The sequence below is a fragment of the Panulirus ornatus genome, chromosome 16 (assembly GCF_036320965.1).
Source record: "Panulirus ornatus isolate Po-2019 chromosome 16, ASM3632096v1, whole genome shotgun sequence".
Lineage (NCBI taxonomy): Eukaryota > Metazoa > Arthropoda > Malacostraca > Decapoda > Palinuridae > Panulirus > Panulirus ornatus.
The window spans coordinates 44,135,688-44,160,505 of record NC_092239.1 but is presented as its reverse complement, the minus strand read 5'-3'; the positions used below and the strand labels follow the sequence as shown (position 1 = coordinate 44,160,505).

Here is a 24,818-nt window from a genome sequence, read left to right as displayed (position 1 = left end):
CAACCCCCTCTCCCCTAATGTGCACGAGGTAGCGCTAGGAAAAGACAACAAAGGCCACATTCGTTCACACTCAGTCTCTAGCTGTCATGTATAATGCACCGAAACCACAGCTCCCTTTCCACAGCCAGGCCCCACATAACTTTCCATGGTATACTCCAGACGCTTCACATGCCCTGGTTCAATCCATTGACAGCACGTCGACCCTGGTGTACCACATCGTCCCAATTCACTCTATTCCTTCCACGCCTTTCACCCTCCTACATGTTCAGGCCCCGATCACTCAAAATCTTTTTCACTCCATCTTTCCACCTCCAATTTGGTCTCCCACTTCTCCTTCCCTCCACCTCTGACACATATATCCTCTTTGTCAATCTTTCCTCGCTCATTCTCTCCATGTGACCAAACCATTTCAATACACTCTCTTCTGCTCTCTCAACCATACTCTCTTTATTACTACACATTTCCCTTACCCTTACATTACTTACTCGATTAAACTACCTCACACCACATATTGTCCTCAAACATCTCATTTCCAGCACATCCACCCTCCTCCGCACAACTCTATCTATAGCCCAAGCCTCGCAACCATATAACATTGTTGGAACCACTATTCCTTCAAACATACCCATTTTTGCTTTCCAAGATGATGTTTTCGACTTCCGCACATAAGAATCTTCAACGCTCTCAGAACATTCGCCCTCTCCCCCACCCTGTGACTGACTTCCGCTTCCATGGTTTCATCCGCTACCAAATCCACTTCCAGATATCTAAAGCACTTCACTTCCTCCAATTTTTCTACATTCAAACTTACCATTGTACAAAGGCTAAGGGGATAAGAGTGAGTGCTCAAACTACAGAGGTATAAGTTTGTTGAGTATTCCTGGGAAATTATATAGGAGGGTATTGATTGAAAGGGTGAAGGAATGTATAGAGCATCAGATTGGGGAAGAGCAGTGTGGTTTCAGAAGTGGTAGAGGATATGTGGATCAGGTGTTTGCTTTGAAGAATGTATGTGAGAAATACTTAGAAAAGCAAGTGGATTTGTATGTACCATTTATGGATCTGGAGAAGGCATGTGGTAGAGTTGATAGAGATGCTCTGTGGAAGGTATTAAGAATATATGGTGTGGGAGGTAAGTTGTTAGAAGCAGTGAAAAGTTTTTATCGAGGATGTAAGGCATGTGTACGTGTAGGAAGAGAGGAAAGTGATTTTTTCTCAGTGAATGTTGGTTTGCGGCCGGGATGCGTGGTGTCTCCGTGGTTATTTAATTTATTTATGGATGGGGTTGTTAGAGAGGTGAATGCAAGAGTTTTGGAAAGAGGGGCAAGTATGCAGTCTGTTGTGGATGAGAGAGCTTGGGAAGTGAATCAGTTGTTGTTCGCTAATAATACAACGCTGTTGGCTGATTTGGTGAGAAACTGCAGAAGCTGGTGACTGAATTTGGTAAAATGTGTGAAAGAAGAAAGCTGAGAGTAAATGTGAATAAGAACAAGATTGTTCTTATTGAGGGATAAGGGTTGAGGGATAATTCAATTGGGAGGTAACTTTGAATGGAGAAAAACTGGAGGAAGTGAAGTGTTTTAGATATCTGGGAGTGGATTTGGCAGCGGATGGAACCATGGAAGCGGAAGAGAGTCACAGGGTGGGGGGGGGGGGGGGGCGAAAGTTCTGGGAGCGTTGAAAAATGTGTGGAAGGCGAGAACATTATATCGGAAAGCAAAAATGGGTATGTTTGAAGGAATAGTGGTGCCAATATTGTTATATGGTTGCGAGGCGTGGGCTATATATAGAGTTGTGCGGAGGGGGGTGGATGTGTTGGAAATGAGTTGTCTGGGGACAATATGTGGTGTGAGGTGGTTTGATCGAGTAAGTAATGAAAGGGTAAGAGAGATGTGTGGTAATAAGTGTGTAGTTGAGAGAGCAGAAGAGGGTGCTTTGAAATCGTTTGGTCACATGGAGAGAATAAGTGAGGAGAGATTGACAAGGGGATATATGTGTCAGAGGTGGAGGGAACGAGGAGAAATGGGAGACCAAATTGGAGGTGGAAAGATGGAGTGAAAAAGATTTTAAGCGATCGGGGTCTGAACATGCAGGAGGGTGAAAGGCGTGCAAGGAATAGAGTGAATTGGAACGATGTGGTATACCGGGGTCGACGTGCTGTCAATGGATTGAACCAGGGCATGTGAAGCGTCTGGGATAAACCATGTAAAGTTTTGTGGGGCCTGGATGTGGAAAAGGAGCTGTGGTTTCGGTGCATTATACATGACAGCTAGCTAGCGGGGGGAGGAGGTTTTCATTTCATGTGTGGCGGGGTGGCGACGGGAATGAATATAGGCACCAAGTATCAATTGCGTACATGTGTATATATTGTTACGAACTCAATATTTATTCAGGCAAGGTCGCCAGTAACATATATGTTACAAATACAACTGATCCTTGTCTTGCAAGGACGTTATAGATTTGTTGTTTCACAGCGGGATAACACAATCATAAAGTTATGGGATTGAATTAAAGACCAGCATTACATTAAATCTACTTATAATGAAAGAATTCAAGTGTACAAAGATAGGCACATAAATCAAGCATGAATCATTTACTTTAACACTGAACATGAGTTTAACATTGAACATGAGTTAACATTGAGCATGAGTTAACATTGAACATGAGTTAACATTGAACATGAGTTAACATTGAACATGAGTTAACATTCCAGATAAGATTTCAAGCCAGGAGATCTCTTTCCTTTGACATTTTGTTCGATAACATTACACTTAGACCTGACGTGACACAATAAACATCATCGTTACACTTAGTTAAACCTGACGTGACACAGTAGTAATGGGCTTACAACACAGCATTCGGGTAACGGGCTTATAGCAGTGACGGCTTACAGCACAGCAGGGCTCACAGGCTTACAGCAGGGGGACACCACTTACCTCGCTGGGCTAGAGAGAGAGGAATCAAATCTCAGCGGGTGTAGTGGGTACAAGTAAAGACAAGCGTTCACCCGTGCTGCTATACAACGCTACCCTTGATTGGCTATGGAACTAACAGCAATTCTGATTGGTTGGAGGGTCCCAGAGTCTCGGCGTAGTCACACTCTCCTCTTCTTGCGAACGTCAACAGCGATGACATATGGTGGTGAAATACCCCGCAGCTGACCCCACGCCTGGACCTGGCGCCACTGATTCATACGAACATGTGGGCACACACACCATGTTCTTAACAATATGTATATATCTGTTTGTGTGTGTATATATATATATATATATATATATATATATATATATATATATATATATATATATATATATATTTTTTTTTTTTTTTTTTTTTTTTTTTATACTTTGTCGCTGTCTCCCGCGTTTGCGAGGTAGCGCAAGGAAACAGACGAAAGAAATGGCCCAACCCCCCCCATACACATGTACATACGTCCACACACGCAAATATACATACCTACACAGCTTTCCATGGTTTACCCCAGACGCTTCACATGCCTTGATTCAATCCACTGACAGCACGTCAACCCCTGTATACCACATCGCTCCAATTCACTCTATTCCTTGCCCTCCTTTCACCCTCCTGCATGTTCAGGCCCCGATCACACAAAATCTTTTTCACTCCATCTTTCCACCTCCAATTTGGTCTCCCTCTTCTCCTCGTTCCCTCCACCTCCGACACATATATCCTCTTGGTCAATCTTTCCTCACTCATTCTCTCCATGTGCCCAAACCATTTCAAAACACCCTCTTCTGCTCTCTCAACCACGCTCTTTTTATTTCCACACATCTCTCTTACCCTTACGTTACTCACTCGCTCAAACCACCTCACACCACACATTGTCCTCAAACATCTCATTTCCAGCACATTCATCCTCCTGCGCACATCTCTATCCATAGCCCACGCCTCGCAACCATACAACATTGTTGGAACCACTATTCCTTCAAACATACCCATTTTTGCTTTCCGAGATAATGTTCTCGACTTCCACACATTTTTCAAGGCTCCCAAAATTTTCGCCCCCTCCCCCACCCTATGATCCACTTCCGCTTCCATGGTTCCATCCGCTGACAGATCCACTCCCAGATATCTAAAACCCTTCACTTCCTCCAGTTTTTCTCCATTCAAACTCACCTCCCAATTGACTTGACCCTCACCCCTACTGTACCTAATAACCTTGCTCTTATTCACATTTACTCTTAACTTTCTTCTTCCACACACTTTACCAAACTCAGTCACCAGCTTCTGCAGTTATATATATATATATATATATATATATATATATATATATATATATATATATATATATATATATATATGTATGTATACGTTGAAATGTATAGGTACGTATATGTGCGTGTGTGGACATGTATATCTATGTGTATGTGGGTGCGTTGTGCCATTCATTCGTGTTTCCTTGCTCTACCTCGCTAACGCAGGAGACAGTGACAAAGAATAATAAATACATATAAAAAATATATATATCAAATTATTTATTTACATTTATATTTTGCTTTGTCGCTGTCTCCCGCGTTTGCGAGGTAGCGCAAGGAAACAGACGAAAGAAAATGGCCCAACCCACCCCCATACACAATGTACACACACACACGCCCACACACGCAAATATACATACCTATACATCCCATTATACACATATATATACACACAGACACATACATATATACCCATGTACACAATTCACACTGTCTGCCCCTATTCATTTCCATCGCCACCTCGCCACACATGGAATACCATCCCCCTCCCCCCTCATGTGTGCGAGGTAGCACTAGGAAAAGACAACAAAGACTCCATTCGTTCACACTCAGTCTCCAGCTGTCACGCAATAATGCCCGAAACCATAGATAGATAGATAGATAGATAGATAGATAGATAGATAGATAGATAGATCAAAGTGTGTGTGTGTGTGTGTGTGTGTGTGTGTGTGGTCTTACACTCGTGGGGATCATCAGTTGAACCTTCTCTACTATCATACAACTTTTTAGGATTATCTATGCTACCTGCAGTTACTATATTCTCACTAATATAATACCAATTACAAGTTCCTGATTGATGTCAACAGTTAATGGCAGGCCGGTGTACGGGCCGCTGTAACTAAACAGCTGGTGTCTAGTAAAGTTAGGAATTTATGTTTCAGCAACAGAGGTTTATATGAAATACTGTATAATTATCTGGTATATCAGTTTGTGCGGAACCGAAAACCACAGAATTTCAGTTCTTCTATGAACCAATTATAGGAACTTGAATTTAGTAGGATGAATTCGACTTAATATGGTTGTATCTGCACAAATCCGCCATTTAGTAAGCTTCATTGTTACGATCCTGTAACCTGCCTATTATAAACGAACTTCTTAAATGAGTCACTCAAACGCCAACTTGTTACATGTGTGCTGGAATGAGTTATTATTGCCTTTCTGTTTAAAGTACTAAGCTGTTTGCGTAAAAAAAAAAAAAAAGGGTTAACGGGGGTCATAACTAAAAGGTTAAATATTTTTCAGTGTTGCTCTTGGAAGAGGACCAAGAGCAACGTGTAGAAACTTCAGTAGGAAACGAGCAGAGTGTGTCTTAACTAATAGAATAACTGACGCGGAATTCACAGAGCCAATTGCGTGTGAGAGGATCTGATTGTCTAGAAAACTAGGTTTGTACCAGCCTAAGGATCGAAGAGGTATGAGTAATGCTCATTTCTCATTGGTAAATATTGGTAATCACACACACACACACACACACACACACACACACACATTTCTACCTTGGATTTAAACTTTTATAATATAACAAATTACTATAATGGCCCTCAATTCTGTGATAACTTTAATACATAAATTGCGTATTTTCATTCGAACTGTTCATTATTATTATTTTATTATCACACACACACACACACACACACACAAAACACACACTTTATCACAATCTTTAAGTTTTTGAAAGAGATCGACGAAGTAGACATTGGACAGTTCTCTAAGAAGACATAAGACGAAATTAGGTAGACCATTCGTAAATATGGATGTGAAAATATACATGCAAGTAGCATGCATAGATTTAAGAGGTTGTATGATATAGTGTTCAAGAGTATAAAACTCCCTTCTCGTACAGTACAAATAGGTAATTATAAAGAAACATAGGACGAAAGACATGATTAAGACAAGGATTAAACAGCAACACAAATGTAAGACTCTCCGCATCACACAAATAGTAATTACAAGTAGTAATCACATATACATACCACAGACCGGTTTTCCCACAAGAGCGTGGAGTGCAAATTCTTGAAAAGATAACAGAAACAAAGTAAATTATATTCTTTGAGAAGAAACTAAGAGAAGACGGTTCGTGTGAAAGGAGGCGTGTGTACGGGACCTGTTGGACTTGGAGAAAGTGAGATCTATTTTAGACAAGGGAATATCTGGACCGCTAGAATGCAATTGACGTTGTACCACATACAAGTCTGATGGAAAATGTAGGATCTCCAGGCAGGAAAAAGCGGAGGGAAAAGACGGATGTCAGATAAGCTTTCTCGACATAAGTAGTCATCCAATTGGTTTCTGATCGCATCTTCCAATATTTTACAAACCACAGTCGTCAGAAAGTCCAATCTGAAATTCAGCTCAACTTGTCATCTCTTTTATTCAGCATAAGAATAAAATTTTGCCCTCATCCCTCACTTTAGCTCTTTAACCTTCTGTTGTGGTATTCTGCTGTTTTAAAGTCGGTTAGATTTTTTTTTCATTAATGTTAGAATCGGTGCTTTGAAGTATGTTCTATACAGGAGAGAAAAAAGTTGTTGACTGTAACAAATGTTTGCTTTAGATGCAGCTGAACACAACTGTTTGTGTTGCCAGTTATCGTCGTTGTTGCCTATGCAAATGTTCTATTAATCGAGGTTTCCGGAGGCATATTAAATGTCAACGCTTTGTGCGTCTGCGCTGGATATTATTGTTTCAACTTATGTAAGATGACTTAGAAGTTATTAATATTGCTCTGAATCTCCTGAATTACATAGAGAAACAATATAGACAACTTTGTAATAATTCCATCTTTAAAATATCAATACACTATATTTACAATATCAATACACCATATTGATAAGGATGATAGTCTTAAAATTAGTATGCAGACAAAGTCAGGTTGATGTAGTCCGAACGCAGTGCTTGCTCCGAGTGTCAACAATAACACGTCCGGACTGTCTATTGGTCTGAGTACTATGCTAAAAACTGATTATTTACGTTCCGTTGTTTTGAGTTAGATTTACAGACCATGTTATTGCGTTTGGGAATTTTACTGGCATTGTTGTGCTTGGCATCTGGTACGCTGTCAAAGAGTGACAAGAAGAAGAAGAAGACGGAGAATAAGGTTGGTATTAAAAGGAATTAGTCAGTTAAAGAAAGCAGGAGAAAAGTCGCACAGGTATTTGAGTTTATTTTGGTAAAATATACATTTTGATTTAATCGGAAAAGGTGCATAATGTATGATTACATATACTTATTTCCAGTGTAGTCTTCACTGTAAAGAATAACATTAAAAGAGTACAAAATACAGTTGAACCAACTAATATAGAATGGTGTCAAATTTCCAAGGGCAGAGCACAGATACTCTCAAAATGAAGAAAAAAAAGTTATGAAGAATGTCAGCGCCTTATACCATATGTTTCCTGAAAAAATAAAACTATAGTTTGACAATGATTAGTAGTGAAAGATTATTTCAACGACAGTACCAGGTTGCTTAAACGAACTCATATACTCAAACCTCCTACTTTAGGTACAACACAGTATAAATGGCTAGTTTTTGTTCCATACCTGTTCCTTTTAAGAACGATTTTATGTTTCATATGCCTTAGGGAACTACCTTTTACGATATCATACTTACATCCATACCTCAACTGCTCTACTAAGTATTCTTCTGGTATGATACCAACCATATTGAAAATCCTAAAGTGATAAAGGTTGATTATTAAATGTTAGTTAGGGCTTAAGCATGTACAAGCTCCTGATGGTTCAAGTTGTGCATATTATTAGTATGACATTAATTGGTGCTAGATGAATGCTGTTTGTTATGGTATTAAATGGCTTATACACAAAGAGAGGGTACATGGTTGTAGATTTTTTGCTTAGAATATTCTATCTTTACAATGAAACAGCATTGGAAATGACTATTATGTTTTTGGTGCTTTATATAGTTCATTGTCTTTACAGAAATATTAACAAGGGACAGATCTATCTTATCTTTTGTAATGAATAATGTTCAGTTAGGCGATAGTAGTATATTAGGGAAACTTTCGGGGTAAAAGTTTTAATACACCTGTTGAAATATCAACAGAACATATGGAAAACTCGCCTAACATCCCTACAAGTCAAGATTTATTTCATCTCAGTATTTTAGTTTGAATGTAGAACACGCACTCAAAGATACACCGCCAACATAGTGCTGGATGTCAGCAATCAGATGAAATAGTGAATGGCCATTTAGTCCCTGACAGAAGATGAATAAAGTGTTTCTATATTTGTACAGTTATTTGAACTAGTTGAGGTTTATATAGGTTCTCATAATACTTGAATATGCACTACTTCTTTATTAATTAATCAACTTACAAAATGTTTAATAAAATGTAATGCTCCAAATCTGGCTCCGTTACTGTAATTGTACTCTATAAACATTACATTAGCATTTCAGAAGACAATTGGTCAATATTCAAAGGTAACAGTGATGTAGAGCCATTCTCGAAAATTACTGATTAATTTTAATACTAGAAGGTGTGCAAGATTTTTCAGGAGGTGGTTATAACTTGACCTTGATGGTCTTAATGACATGAGAGTAGAAGAATACTAAAGAGAGAGAAACAGTGGAAGAATGCACGAGTTAGTGTATGAGAGGGAGACATGTAAGGACTGGGATAAATGGAGACTCTTTTGGCATGGCTACTTCCTTGATGGGAGCTCCTGGGGGGAACAGGCATCAGAGATGTAAATAGATAGGTCATAATTTGATCTGAATGGCATTTAATGACACTAGCAGTTGGTATGCCAAAAACCCAAATAACTCACCAACCAACCAGAGTCAAATGCTACTAATTGGTCATAGGATAGATATTTGATTTGAACGATCATTGCTATTGGTTTTCGATATTAAGTGCTTTTGATCTGCAAAGCTGCTTTAGTGTTTACAGTTGCAGAGCTTGAATTTGACCTTGGGCTATATTGAAGATTATTAAACAAGGTTAAAGCAGTTAGAGAAAATGTTGGTTTCAGTAATGTAAAAGTAGTTAAAACACTTGTGAAAAGTTCAACAGAACCTACAAAACTTAAACACATAAATAATTGTAAAGTATAAATTCAAGAGATCCAATAAAAATTTAAACCTAGTTGCCAAAATAATGGTAGAAGTATACCATCAACTAAATGCCTTGGCTGTTGGGTATGACATGGTCACTTGCCCTGCCATCTGTTTGTAAATATCCAGTGCCATTTATTGTACTCAGTCATTCATTTGACTGGTATATTTTTTTACTAAGATATTGAACAATAAGATAAATTTTGACTCCTAGGGAGGGTAAGGGAGGTTTTTATAGGTTTTGTTGAATTTTTACAAGTGTATTATATACTTTCACATTCATTAAACCAAGTTTTCCTTAATACTGATATTGTCTAATTAAACGTACTGGTCAGATTTATACTCCAAAACTAACTTCACATTCTCAAAAATCCACACAAGCATTGAAGAACAAAATCACTCAAGATTCAAAGCTAAGAGTAATTCAGAGCTAAAAAGTGTTTACCCTGGTCACTATGAAATGGTCCAGATCTGGAGAAGGCATATGATAGAGTTGATAGAGATGTTCTGTGGAAGGTATTAAGAATATATGGTGTGGGAGGCAAGTTGTTAGAAGCAGTGAAAAGTTTTTATCGAGGATGTAAGGCATGTGTACATGTAGGAAGAGAGGAAAGTGATTGGTTCTCAGTGAATGTAGGTTTGCGGCAGGGGTGTGTGATGTCTCCATGGTTGTTTAATTTGTTTATGGAAGGGGTTGTTAGGGAGGTGAATGCAAGAGTTTTGGAAAGAGGGGCAAGTATGCAGTCTGTTGTGGATGAGAGAGCTTGGGAAGTGAGTCAGTTGTTGTTCGCTGATGATGCAGCACTGGTGGCTGATTCATGTAAGAAACTGCAGAAGCTGGTGACTGAGTTTGGTAAAGTGTGTGAAAGAAGAAAGTTAAGAGTAAATGTGAATAAGAGCAAGGTTAGTAGGTACAGTAGGGTTGAGGGTCAAGGCAGTTGGGAGGTAAGTTTGAATGGAGAAAAACTGGAGGAAGTAAAGTGTTTTAGATGTCTGGGAGTGGATCTGGCAGCGGATGGAACCATGGAAGCGGAAGTGAATCATAGGGTGGGGGAGGGGGCAAAAATTCTGGGAGCCTTGAAGAATGTTTGGAAGTCGAGAACATTATCTCGGAAAGCAAAAATGGGTATGTTTGAAGGAATAGTGGTTCCAACAATGTTGTATGGTTGCGAGGCGTGGGCTATGGATAGAGTTGTGTGCAGGAGAGTGGATGTGCTGGAAATGAGATGTTTGAGGACAATATGTGGTGTGAGGTGGTTTGATCGAGTAAGTAATGTAAGGGTGAGAGAGATGTGTGGAAATAAAAAGAGTGTGGTTGAGAGAGCAGAAGAGGGTGTTTTGAAATGGTTTGGTCACATGGAGAGAATGAGTGAGGAAAGATTGACCAAGAGGACATATGTGTCAGAGGTGGAGGGAACGAGAAGTGGGAGACCAAATTGGGGGTGGAAAGATGGAGTGAAAAAGATTTTGAGTGATCAGGGCCTGAACATGCAGGAGGGTGAAAGGTGTGCAAGGAATAGAGTGAATTGGAACGATGTGGTATACCGGGGTCGATGTGCTGTAAATGGATTGAACCAGGGCATGTGAAGCGTCTGGGGTAAACCATGGAAAGTTGTGTGGGGCCTGGATGTGGAAAGAGAGCTGTGGTTTCGGTGCATTATTACATGACAGCTAGAGACTTGAGTGTGAACGAATGTGGCCTTTGGTGTCTTTTCCTAGCGCCACCTCGCACACATGAGGGGGGAGGGGGTTGTTATTCCATGTGTGGTGAGGTGGCGATGGGAACAAATAAAGGCAGACAGTATGAATTATGTACATGTGTATATATGTATATGTCTGTGTGTGTATATATATGTGTACATTGAGATGTATAGGTATGTGTATTTGCGTGTGTGGACGTGTATGTATATACATGTGTATGTGGGCGGGATGGGCCATTATTTTAACTGTTTCCTTGCGCTACCTCGCCAACGCGGGAGACAGCGACAAAGCAAAATAAATATCAATAAATAAATACTATGAAATGGTCACTATCACTGTTACTGAAACATTTATGATGGGAGAATGTTATTAAACCCCTAACATCTATCATATTTTCAAAAAAGTTAACTTTTGCTTTGTTTTATTGGCTGAAGGTAAGTTCATGAGATATTATGTTTTTATAGTGCTCACTTGTGATATGACTATGTTTGTTTCCATATTGTATTCTGCAATGCATTTGATTTCATCACTCTTCCAATACCAAAAAAGTTTAAAGTTATCACTTTAAAAAAAACCATTTTTATGGCCATTTGAAGACTTTGTATATTTCCATTTGAAGTTGTCAGTGTCTCCTGCCAACCAGATGTGGATATTAAGTCAGGTGTCGTGTAGATGATGTTACGAAGTTGTCTCAAGTTTATGTCAATTACAGATACATGAATAAGAAAGAGAAGGGTTTCAAGTAAAGTTCTTTGAGAAATTGAACTTTTTGCTTTCTCTTTGGAGGCATTGAAAATAGCTTGACTTAAGACATGTTATGATCTCATGTTTAAAGATATGTATATTCTTCACTCAGTTTTACGAATTATTCCCATCTTACATATTTTTAATGCTATTATACAATATATATATATATATATATATATATATATATATATATATATATATATATATATATATATATACATATATATATATATATATATATATATATATTATATATATATATATATATATATATATATATATTTTTTTTTTTGCTTTGTCGCTGTCTCCCGCATTTGCGAGGTAGCGCAAGGAAACAGACGAAAGAAATGGCCCAACCCACCCCCATACACATGTATATACATACGTCCACACTCGCAAATATACATACCTACACAGCTTTCCATGGTTTACCCCAGACGCTTCACATGCCTTGATTCAATCCACTGACAGCACGTCAACCCCGGTATACCACATCGCTCCAATTCACTCTATTCCTTGCCCTCCTTTCACCCTCCTGCATGTTCAGGCCCCGATCACACAAAATCTTTTTCACTCCATCTTTCCACCTCCAATTTGGTCTCCCTCTTCTCCTCGTTCCCCTCCACCTCCGACACATATATCCTCTTGGTCAATCTTTCCTCACTCATTCTCTCCATGTGACCAAACCATTTCAAAACACCCTCTTCTGCTCTCTCAAACCACGCTCTTTTTATTTCCACACATCTCTCTTACCCTTACGTTACTTACTCGATCAAACCACCTCACACCACACATTGTCCTCAAACATCTCATTTCCAGCACATCCATCCTCCTGCGCACAACTCTATCCATAGTCCACGCCTCGCAACCATACAACATTGTTGGAACCACTATTCCTTCAAACGTACCCATTTTTGCTTTCCGAGATAATGTTCTCGACTTCCACACATTCTTCAGGGCTCCCAGAATTTTCTCCCCCTCCCCCACCCTATGATCCACTTCCGCTTCCATGGTTCCATCCGCTGTCAGATCCACTCCCAGATATCTAAAACACTTCACTTCCTCCAGTTTTTCTCCATTCAAACTCACCTCCCAATTGACTTGACCCTCAACCCTACTGTACCTAATAACCTTGCTCTTATTCACATTTACTCTTAACTTTCTTCTTTCACACACTTTACCAAACTCAGTCACCAGCTTCTGTAGTTTCTCACATGAATCAGCCACCAGCGCTGTATCATCAGCGAACAACAACTGACTCACTTCCCAAGCTCTCTCATCCCCAACAGACTTCATACTTGCCCCTCTTTCCAAAACTCTTGCATTCACCTCCCCAACAACCCTATCCATAAACAAATTAAACAACCATGGAGACATCACACACCCCTGCCGCAAACCTACATTCACTGAGAACCAATCACTTTCCTCTCTTCCTACACGTACACATGCCTTACATCCTCGATAAAAACTTTTCACTGCTTCTAACAACTTGCCTCCCACACCATATATTCTTCATACCTTCCACAGAGCATCTCTATCAACTCTATCATAAATGCTACATACAAATCCATTTGCTTTTCTAAGTATTTCTCACATACATTCTTCAAAGCAAACACCTGATCCACACATCCTCTACCACTTCTGAAACCACACTGCTCTTCCCCAATCTGATGCTCTGTACATGCCTTCACCCTCTCAATCAATACCCTCCCATATAATTTGCCAGGAATACTCAACAAACTTTTTTTTTTTTTTTTTTTTTTTTTTTTTGCTTTGTCGCTGTCTCCCGCGTTTGCAAGGTAGCGCAAGGAAACAGACGAAACAAAATGGCCCAACCCACCTCCATACACATGTATATACATACGTCCACACACGCAAATATACATACCTACACAGCTTTCCATGGTTTACCCCATACACTTCACATGCCCTGATTCAATCCACTGACAGCACGTCAACCCCGGTATACCACATCGATCCAATTCACTCTATTCCTTGCCCTCCTTTCACCCTTCTGCATGTTCAGGCCCCAATCACACAAAATCTTTTTCACTCCATCTTTCCACCTCCAATTTGGTCTCCCACTTCTCCTCGTTCCCTCCACCTCCGACACATATATCCTCTTGGTCAATCTTTCCTCACTCATTCTCTCCATGTGCCCAAACCATTTCAAAACACCCTCTTCTGCTCTCTCAACCACGCTCTTTTTATTTCCACACATCTCTCTTACCCTTACGTTACTTACTTGATCAAACCACCTCACACCACACATTGTCCTCAAACATCTCATTTCCAGCACATCCATCCTCCTGCGCACAACTCTATCCATAGCCCACGCCTCGCAACCATACAACATTGTTGGAACCACTATTCCTTCAAACATACCCATTTTTGCTTTCCGAGATAATGTTCTCGACTTCCACACATTCATCAAGGCTCCCAGGATTTTCGCCCCCTCCCCCACCCTATGATCCACTTCTGCTTCCATGGTTCCATCCGCTGCCAGATCCACTCCCAGATATCTAAAACACTTTACTTCCTCCAGTTTTTCTCCATTCAAACTTACCTCCCAATTGACTTGACCCTCAACCCTACTGTACCTAATAACCTTGCTCTTATTCACATTTACTCTTAACTTTCTTCTTTCACACACTTTACCAAACTCAGTCACCAGCTTCTGCAGTTTCTCACATGAATCAGCCACCAGCGCTGTATCATCAGCGAACAACAACTGACTCACTTCCCAAGCTCTCTCATCCCCAACAGACTGCATACTTGCCCCCCTTTCCAAAACTCTTGCATTCACCTCCCTAACAACCCCGTCTATTAACAAATTAAACAACCATGGAGACATCACACACCCCTGCCGCAAACCTATTACTTATACCTCTGTAATTTGAGCACTCACTCTTATCCCCTTTGCCTTTGTACAATGGCACTATGCACGCATTCCACCAATCCTCAGGCACCTCACCATGAGTCATACATACATTAAATAACCTTACCAACCAGTCAACAATACAGTCACCCCCTTTTTTAATAAATTCCACTGCAATACCATCCAAACCTGCTGCCTTGCCGGCTTTCATCTTCCGCAAAGCTTTCACTACCTCTTCTCTTTTTACCAAATCATTTTCCCTAACCCTCTCACTTTGCACACCACCTCAACCAAAACACCCTATATTTGCCACTCTATCATCAAACACATTCAACAAACCTTCAAAATACTCACTCCATCTCCTTCTCACATCACCACTACTTGTTCTCACCTCCCCATTTGCGCCCTTCACTGAAGTTCCCATTTGCTCCCTTGTCTTACGCACTTTATTTACCTCCTTCCAGAACATCTTTTTATTCTCCCTAAAATTTAATGATACTCTCTCACCCCAACTCTCATTTGCCCTTTTTTTCACCTCTTGCACCTTTCTCTTGACCTCCTGTCTCTTTCTTTTATACATCTCCCACTCAATTGCATTTTTTCCCTGCAAAAATCGTCCAAATGCCTCTCTCTTCTCTTTCACTAATACTCTTACTTCTTCATCCCACCACTCACTACCCTTTCTAACCAACCCACCTCCCACTCTTCTCATGCCACAAGCATCTTTTGCGCAATCCATCACTGATTCCCTAAATACATCCCATTCCTCCCCCACTCCCCTTACTTCCATTGTTCTCACCTTTTTCCATTCTGTACTCAGTCTCTCCTGGTACTTCCTCACACAGGTCTCCTTCCCAAGCTCACTTACTCTCACCACCCTCTTCACCCCAACATTCACTCTTCTTTTCTGAAAACCCATACAAATCTTCACCTTAGCCTCCACAAGATAATGATCAGACATCCCTCCAGTTGCACCTCTCAGCACATTAACATCCAAAAGTCTCTCTTTCGCACGCCTGTCAATTAACACGTAATCCAATAACGCTCTCTGGCCATCTCTCCTACTTACATAAGTATACTTATGTATATCTCGCTTTTTAAACCAGGTATTCCCAATCATCAGTCCTTTTTCAGCACATAAATCTACAAGCTCTTCACCATTTCCATTTACAACACTGAACACCCCATGTATACCAATTATTCCCTCAACTGCCACATTACTCACCTTTGCATTCAAATCACCCATCACTATAACCCGGTCTCGTGCATCAAAACCACTAACACACTCATTCAGCTGCTCCCAAAACACTTGCCTCTCATGATCTTTCTTCTCATGCCCAGGTGCATATGCACCAATAATCACCCACCTCTCTCCATCAACTTTCAGTTTTACCCATATTAATCGAGAATTTACTTTCTTACATTCTATCACATACTCCCACAACTCCTGTTTCAGGAGTATTGCTACTCCTTCCCTTGCTCTTGTCCTCTCACTATCCCCTGACTTCACTCCCCAGACATTCCCAAACCACTCTTCCCCTTTACCCTTGAGCTTCGTTTCACTCAGAGCCAAAACATCCAGGTTCCTTTCCTCAAACATACTACCTATCTCTCCCCTTTTCACATCTTGGTTACATCCACACACATTTAGGCACCCCACTCTGAGCCTTCGAGGAGGATGAGCACTCCCCGCGTGACTCCTTCTTCTGTTTCCCATTTTAGAAAATTAATACAAGGAGGGGAGGATTTCTGGCCCCCCGCTCCCGTCCCCTCTAGTCGCTTTCTACGACACGCGAGGAATACGTGGGAAGTATTCTTTCACCCCTATCCCCAGGGATGATATACATATATATATACATATACACATACACACACATACACATACATACGCACATACACACACACACACACATACATATATATACATATGAAAAATGTAAGAAACAATTTAGAAAACTGAAACTTCTAGCTTGAAATGAATGAAAAAAATGAATGTGACATAATGGTTCAACCTCTGGCTATGGCAAAAGGAAATGTATAATTTATTTACACAAACGTCAATATATATATATATATATATATATATATATATATATATATATATATATATATATATATATATATATATATAGGGAGCAGGGGGGCTGGAAATCCTCCCCTCTCGTTTTTTTTAATTTTCCAAATGAAGGAACAGAGAAGGGGCCAGGTGAGGATATTCCCTCAAAGGCCCAGTCCTCTGTTCTTAACGCTACCTCGCTAATGCGGGAAATGGCGAATAGTATAAAAGAAAGAAAGAAAGATATATATATATATATATATATATATATATATATATATATATATATATATATATATATATATACATATATATTTATATTTTATTTATTTGCTTTGTCGCTGTCTCCTGCGTTAGCGAGGGTAGCGCAAGGAAACAGACAAAAGAATGGCCCAACCCACCCACATACACATGTAATACATACATGTCCACACACACAAATATACATACCTATACATCTCAATGTACACATATATATACAAACACAGACATATACATGTATACACATGTACACAATTCATAATGTCTGCCTTTATTTATTCCCATCGCCACCCCGCCACACATGGAATAACCCCCCCCTCCCCCCTCATGTGTGCGAGGTAGTGCTAGGAAAAGACAACAAAGGCCCCATTCGTTCACACTCAGTCTCTAGCTGTCATGTAATAATGCACCAAAACCACAGCTCCCTTTCCACATCCAGGCCCCACAGAACTTTTCATGGTTTACCCCAGATGCTTCACATTTCCCTGGTTCAAATCTATTGACAGCACGTCGACCCCGGTATACCACATCGTTCCAATTCACTCTATTCCTTGCACGCCTAGAGTCTGAGTGTGAACGAATGGGTGAAACGAAGCTCAAGGGTAAAGGGGAAGAGTGGTTTGGGAATGTCTTGAGAGTAAAGACAGGGGTTAGTGAGAGGACAAGAGCAAGGGAAGGAGTAGCACTACTCCTGAAACAGGAGTGGTGTGAGTATGTGATAGAGTGTCAAGGCATGTACAGAGCATCAGATTGGGAAAGAGCTGTGTTGTTTCAGAGGTGATAGAGGATGTGTGGATCAAGGGTTTGCTTTGAAGAATGTATGTGAGAAATGCTTAGAAAAACAAATGGATTTGTATGTAGCATTTATTGATCTGGAGAAGGCATATGATTGAGTTGATAGAGATGCCCTGTGGAAGGTATTAAGAATATATGATGTGGGAGGTAAGTTTCTAGAAGCATTGAAAAGTTTTTATCAAGGATGTAAGGCATGTGTATGAATAGGAAGAGAGGAAAGTGATTGGTTCTCAGTGAATGTAGGTTTGCGGCAGGGGTGTGTGATGTCTCCATGGTTGTTTAATTTGTTTATGGAAGGGGTTGTTAGGGAGGTGAATGCAAGAGTTTTGGAAAGAGGGGCAAGTATGCAGTCTGTTGTGGATGAGAGAGCTTGGGAAGTGAGTCAGTTGTTGTTCGCTGATGATGCAGCACTGGTGGCTGATTCATGTAAGAAACTGCAGAAGCTGGTGACTGAGTTTGGTAAAGTGTGTGAAAGAAGAAAGTTAAGAGTAAATGTGAATAAGAGCAAGGTTAGTAGGTACAGTAGGGTTGAGGGTCAAGGCAGTTGGGAGGTAAGTTTGAATGGAGAAAAACTGGAGGAAGTAAAGTGTTTTAGATGTCTGGGAGTGGATCTGGCAGCGGATGGAACCATGGAAGCGGAAGTGAATCATAGGGTGGGGGAGGGGGCAAAAATTCTGGGAGCCTTGAAGAATGTTTGGAAGTCGAGAACATTATCTCGGAAAGCAAAAATGGGTATGTTTGAAGGAATAGTGGTTCCAACAATGTTGTATGGTTGCGAGGCGTGGGCTATGGATAGAGTTGTGTGCAGGAGAGTGGATGTGCTGGAAATGAGATGTTTGAGGACAATATGTGGTGTGAGGTGGTTTGATCGAGTAAGTAATGTAAGGGTGAGAGAGATGTGTGGAAATAAAAAGAGTGTGGTTGAGAGAGCAGAAGAGGGTGTTTTGAAATGGTTTGGTCACATGGAGAGAATGAGTGAGGAAAGATTGACCAAGAGGACATATGTGTCAGAGGTGGAGGGAACGAGAAGTGGGAGACCAAATTGGGGGTGGAAAGATGGAGTGAAAAAGATTTTGAGTGATCAGGGCCTGAACATGCAGGAGGGTGAAAGGTGTGCAAGGAATAGAGTGAATTGGAACGATGTGGTATACCGGGGTCGACGTGCTGTAAATGGATTGAACCAGGGCATGTGAAGCGTCTGGGGTAAACCATGGAAAGTTGTGTGGGGCCTGGATGTGGAAAGAGAGCTGTGGTTTCGGTGCATTATTACATGACAGCTAGAGACTTGAGTGTGAACGAATGTGGCCTTTGGTGTCTTTTCCTAGCGCCACCTCGCACACATGAGGGGGGAGGGGGTTGTTATTCCATGTGTGGTGAGGTGGCGATGGGAACAAATAAAGGCAGACAGTATGAATTATGTACATGTGTATATATGTATATGTCTGTGTGTGTATATATATGTGTACATTGAGATGTATAGGTATGTGTATTTGCGTGTGTGGACGTGTATGTATATACATGTGTATGTGGGCGGGATGGGCCATTATTTTAACTGTTTCCTTGCGCTACCTCGCCAACGCGGGAGACAGCGACAAAGCAAAATAAATATCAATAAATAAATACTATGAAATGGTCACTATCACTGTTACTGAAACATTTATGATGGGAGAATGTTATTAAACCCCTAACATCTATCATATTTTCAAAAAAGTTAACTTTTGCTTTGTTTTATTGGCTGAAGGTAAGTTCATGAGATATTATGTTTTTATAGTGCTCACTTGTGATATGACTATGTTTGTTTCCATATTGTATTCTGCAATGCATTTGATTTCATCACTCTTCCAATACCAAAAAAGTTTAAAGTTATCACTTTAAAAAAAACCATTTTTATGGCCATTTGAAGACTTTGTATATTTCCATTTGAAGTTGTCAGTGTCTCCTGCCAACCAGATGTGGATATTAAGTCAGGTGTCGTGTAGATGATGTTACGAAGTTGTCTCAAGTTTATGTCAATTACAGATACATGAATAAGAAAGAGAAGGGTTTCAAGTAAAGTTCTTTGGGAAATTGAACTTTTTGCTTTCTCTTTGGAGGCATTGAAAATAGCTTGACTTAAGACATGTTATGATCTCATGTTTAAAGATATGTATATTCTTCACTCAGTTTTACGAATTATTCCCATCTTACATATTTTTAATGCTATTATACAATATATATATATATATATATATATATATATATATATATATATATATATATATATATATATATATTTTTTTTGCTTTGTCGCTGTCTCCCGCATTTGCGAGGTAGCGCAAGGAAACAGAACGAAAGAAATGGCCCAACCCACCCCCATACACATGTATATACATACGTCCACACTCGCAAATATACATACCTACACAGCTTTCCATGGTTTACCCCAGACGCTTCACATGCCTTGATTCAATCCACTGACAGCACGTCAACCCCGGTATACCACATCGCTCCAATTCACTCTATTCCTTGCCCTCCTTTCACCCTCCTGCATGTTCAGGCCCCGATCACACAAAATCTTTTTCACTCCATCTTTCCACCTCCAATTTGGTCTCCCTCTTCTCCTCGTTCCCTCCACCTCCGACACATATATCCTCTTGGTCAATCTTTCCTCACTCATTCTCTCCATGTGACCAAACCATTTCAAAACACCCTCTTCTGCTCTCTCAACCACGCTCTTTTTATTTCCACACATCTCTCTTACCCTTACGTTACTTACTCGATCAAACCACCTCACACCACACATTGTCCTCAAACATCTCATTTCCAGCACATCCATCCTCCTGCGCACAACTCTATCCATAGTCCACGCCTCGCAACCATACAACATTGTTGGAACCACTATTCCTTCAAACGTACCCATTTTTGCTTTCCGAGATAATGTTCTCGACTTCCACACATTCTTCAGGGCTCCCAGAATTTTCTCCCCCTCCCCCACCCTATGATCCACTTCCGCTTCCATGGTTCCATCCGCTGCCAGATCCACTCCCAGATATCTAAAACACTTCACTTCCTCCAGTTTTTCTCCATTCAAACTCACCTCCCAATTGACTTGACCCTCAACCCTACTGTACCTAATAACCTTGCTCTTATTCACATTTACTCTTAACTTTCTTCTTTCACACACTTTACCAAACTCAGTCACCAGCTTCTGTAGTTTCTCACATGAATCAGCCACCAGCGCTGTATCATCAGCGAACAACAACTGACTCACTTCCCAAGCTCTCTCATCCCCAACAGACTTCATACTTGCCCCTCTTTCCAAAACTCTTGCATTCACCTCCCCAACAACCCTATCCATAAACAAATTAAACAACCATGGAGACATCACACACCCCTGCCGCAAACCTACATTCACTGAGAACCAATCACTTTCCTCTCTTCCTACACGTACACATGCCTTACATCCTCGATAAAAACTTTTCACTGCTTCTAACAACTTGCCTCCCACACCATATATTCTTCATACCTTCCACAGAGCATCTCTATCAACTCTATCATAAATGCTACATACAAATCCATTTGCTTTTCTAAGTATTTCTCACATACATTCTTCAAAGCAAACACCTGATCCACACATCCTCTACCACTTCTGAAACCACACTGCTCTTCCCCAATCTGATGCTCTGTACATGCCTTCACCCTCTCAATCAATACCCTCCCATATAATTTGCCAGGAATACTCAACAAACTTTTTTTTTTTTTTTTTTTTTTTTTTTTGCTTTGTCGCTGTCTCCCGCGTTTGCAAGGTAGCGCAAGGAAACAGACGAAACAAAATGGCCCAACCCACCTCCATACACATGTATATACATACGTCCACACACGCAAATATACATACCTACACAGCTTTCCATGGTTTACCCCATACACTTCACATGCCCTGATTCAATCCACTGACAGCACGTCAACCCCGGTATACCACATCGATCCAATTCACTCTATTCCTTGCCCTCCTTTCACCCTTCTGCATGTTCAGGCCCCAATCACACAAAATCTTTTTCACTCCATCTTTCCACCTCCAATTTGGTCTCCCACTTCTCCTCGTTCCCTCCACCTCCGACACATATATCCTCTTGGTCAATCTTTCCTCACTCATTCTCTCCATGTGCCCAAACCATTTCAAAACACCCTCTTCTGCTCTCTCAACCACGCTCTTTTTATTTCCACACATCTCTCTTACCCTTACGTTACTTACTTGATCAAACCACCTCACACCACACATTGTCCTCAAACATCTCATTTCCAGCACATCCATCCTCCTGCGCACAACTCTATCCATAGCCCACGCCTCGCAACCATACAACATTGTTGGAACCACTATTCCTTCAAACATACCCATTTTTGCTTTCCGAGATAATGTTCTCGACTTCCACACATTCATCAAGGCTCCCAGGATTTTCGCCCCCTCCCCCACCCTATGATCCACTTCTGCTTCCATGGTTCCATCCGCTGCCAGATCCACTCCCAGATATCTAAAACACTTTACTTCCTCCAGTTTTTCTCCATTCAAACTTACCTCCCAATTGACTTGACCCTCAACCCTACTGTACCTAATAACCTTGCTCTTATTCACATTTACTCTTAACTTTCTTCTTTCACACACTTTACCAAACTCAGTCACCAGCTTCTGCAGTTTCTCACATGAATCAGCCACCAGCGCTGTATCATCAGCGAACAACAACTGACTCACTTCCCAAGCTCTCTCATCCCCAACAGACTGCATACTTGCCCCCCTTTCCAAAACTCTTGCATTCACCTCCCTAACAACCCCGTCTATTAACAAATTAAACAACCATGGAGACATCACACACCCCTGCCGCAAACCTATTACTTATACCTCTGTAATTTGAGCACTCACTCTTATCCCCTTTGCCTTTGTACAATGGCACTATGCACGCATTCCACCAATCCTCAGGCACCTCACCATGAGTCATACATACATTAAATAACCTTACCAACCAGTCAACAATACAGTCACCCCCTTTTTTAATAAATTCCACTGCAATACCATCCAAACCTGCTGCCTTGCCGGCTTTCATCTTCCGCAAAGCTTTCACTACCTCTTCTCTTTTTACCAAATCATTTTCCCTAACCCTCTCACTTTGCACACCACCTCAACCAAAACACCCTATATTTGCCACTCTATCATCAAACACATTCAACAAACCTTCAAAATACTCACTCCATCTCCTTCTCACATCACCACTACTTGTTCTCACCTCCCCATTTGCGCCCTTCACTGAAGTTCCCATTTGCTCCCTTGTCTTACGCACTTTATTTACCTCCTTCCAGAACATCTTTTTATTCTCCCTAAAATTTAATGATACTCTCTCACCCCAACTCTCATTTGCCCTTTTTTTCACCTCTTGCACCTTTCTCTTGACCTCCTGTCTCTTTCTTTTATACATCTCCCACTCAATTGCATTTTTTCCCTGCAAAAATCGTCCAAATGCCTCTCTCTTCTCTTTCACTAATACTCTTACTTCTTCATCCCACCACTCACTACCCTTTCTAACCAACCCACCTCCCACTCTTCTCATGCCACAAGAATCTTTTGCGCAATCCATCACTGATTCCCTAAATACATCCCATTCCTCCCCCACTCCCCTTACTTCCATTGTTCTCACCTTTTTCCATTCTGTACTCAGTCTCTCCTGGTACTTCCTCACACAGGTCTCCTTCCCAAGCTCACTTACTCTCACCACCCTCTTCACCCCAACATTCACTCTTCTTTTCTGAAAACCCATACAAATCTTCACCTTAGCCTCCACAAGATAATGATCAGACATCCCTCCAGTTGCACCTCTCAGCACATTAACATCCAAAAGTCTCTCTTTCGCACGCCTGTCAATTAACACGTAATCCAATAACGCTCTCTGGCCATCTCTCCTACTTACATAAGTATACTTATGTATATCTCGCTTTTTAAACCAGGTATTCCCAATCATCAGTCCTTTTTCAGCACATAAATCTACAAGCTCTTCACCATTTCCATTTACAACACTGAACACCCCATGTATACCAATTATTCCCTCAACTGCCACATTACTCACCTTTGCATTCAAATCACCCATCACTATAACCCGGTCTCGTGCATCAAAACCACTAACACACTCATTCAGCTGCTCCCAAAACACTTGCCTCTCATGATCTTTCTTCTCATGCCCAGGTGCATATGCACCAATAATCACCCACCTCTCTCCATCAACTTTCAGTTTTACCCATATTAATCGAGAATTTACTTTCTTACATTCTATCACATACTCCCACAACTCCTGTTTCAGGAGTATTGCTACTCCTTCCCTTGCTCTTGTCCTCTCACTATCCCCTGACTTCACTCCCCAGACATTCCCAAACCACTCTTCCCCTTTACCCTTGAGCTTCGTTTCACTCAGAGCCAAAACATCCAGGTTCCTTTCCTCAAACATACTACCTATCTCTCCCCTTTTCACATCTTGGTTACATCCACACACATTTAGGCACCCCACTCTGAGCCTTCGAGGAGGATGAGCACTCCCCGCGTGACTCCTTCTTCTGTTTCCCATTTTAGAAAATTAATACAAGGAGGGGAGGATTTCTGGCCCCCCGCTCCCGTCCCCTCTAGTCGCTTTCTACGACACGCGAGGAATACGTGGGAAGTATTCTTTCACCCCTATCCCCAGGGATGATATACATATATATATACATATACACATACACACACATACACATACATACGCACATACACACACACACACACATACATATATATACATATGAAAAATGTAAGAAACAATTTAGAAAACTGAAACTTCTAGCTTGAAATGAATGAAAAAATGAATGTGACATAATGGTTCAACCTCTGGCTATGGCAAAAGGAAATGTATAATTTATTTACACAAACGTCAATATATATATATATATATATATATATATATATATATATATATATATATATATATATATATATATATATATAGGGAGCAGGGGGCTGGAAATCCTCCCCTCTCGTTTTTTTTA

The 24,818-nt window shown here is 40.7% G+C and overlaps 1 protein-coding gene across 2 annotated transcripts in view; it reads left to right on the top strand.

Moving 5' to 3' along the window:
- The first annotated feature begins 7,161 nt into the window (after nucleotides 1-7,161).
- LOC139754274 (chitinase domain-containing protein 1) overlaps nucleotides 7,162-24,818 on the top strand; it is a 95,130-nt gene continuing 77,473 nt past the window's right edge. For both annotated transcript variants that reach the window (XM_071671659.1, XM_071671658.1), the window contains exon 1: nucleotides 7,162-7,371. In XM_071671659.1, the coding sequence (XP_071527760.1) occupies nucleotides 7,276-7,371 (96 nt within the window). In that variant the 5' untranslated portion in view covers nucleotides 7,162-7,275. The remainder of the gene's footprint in view (nucleotides 7,372-24,818) is intronic.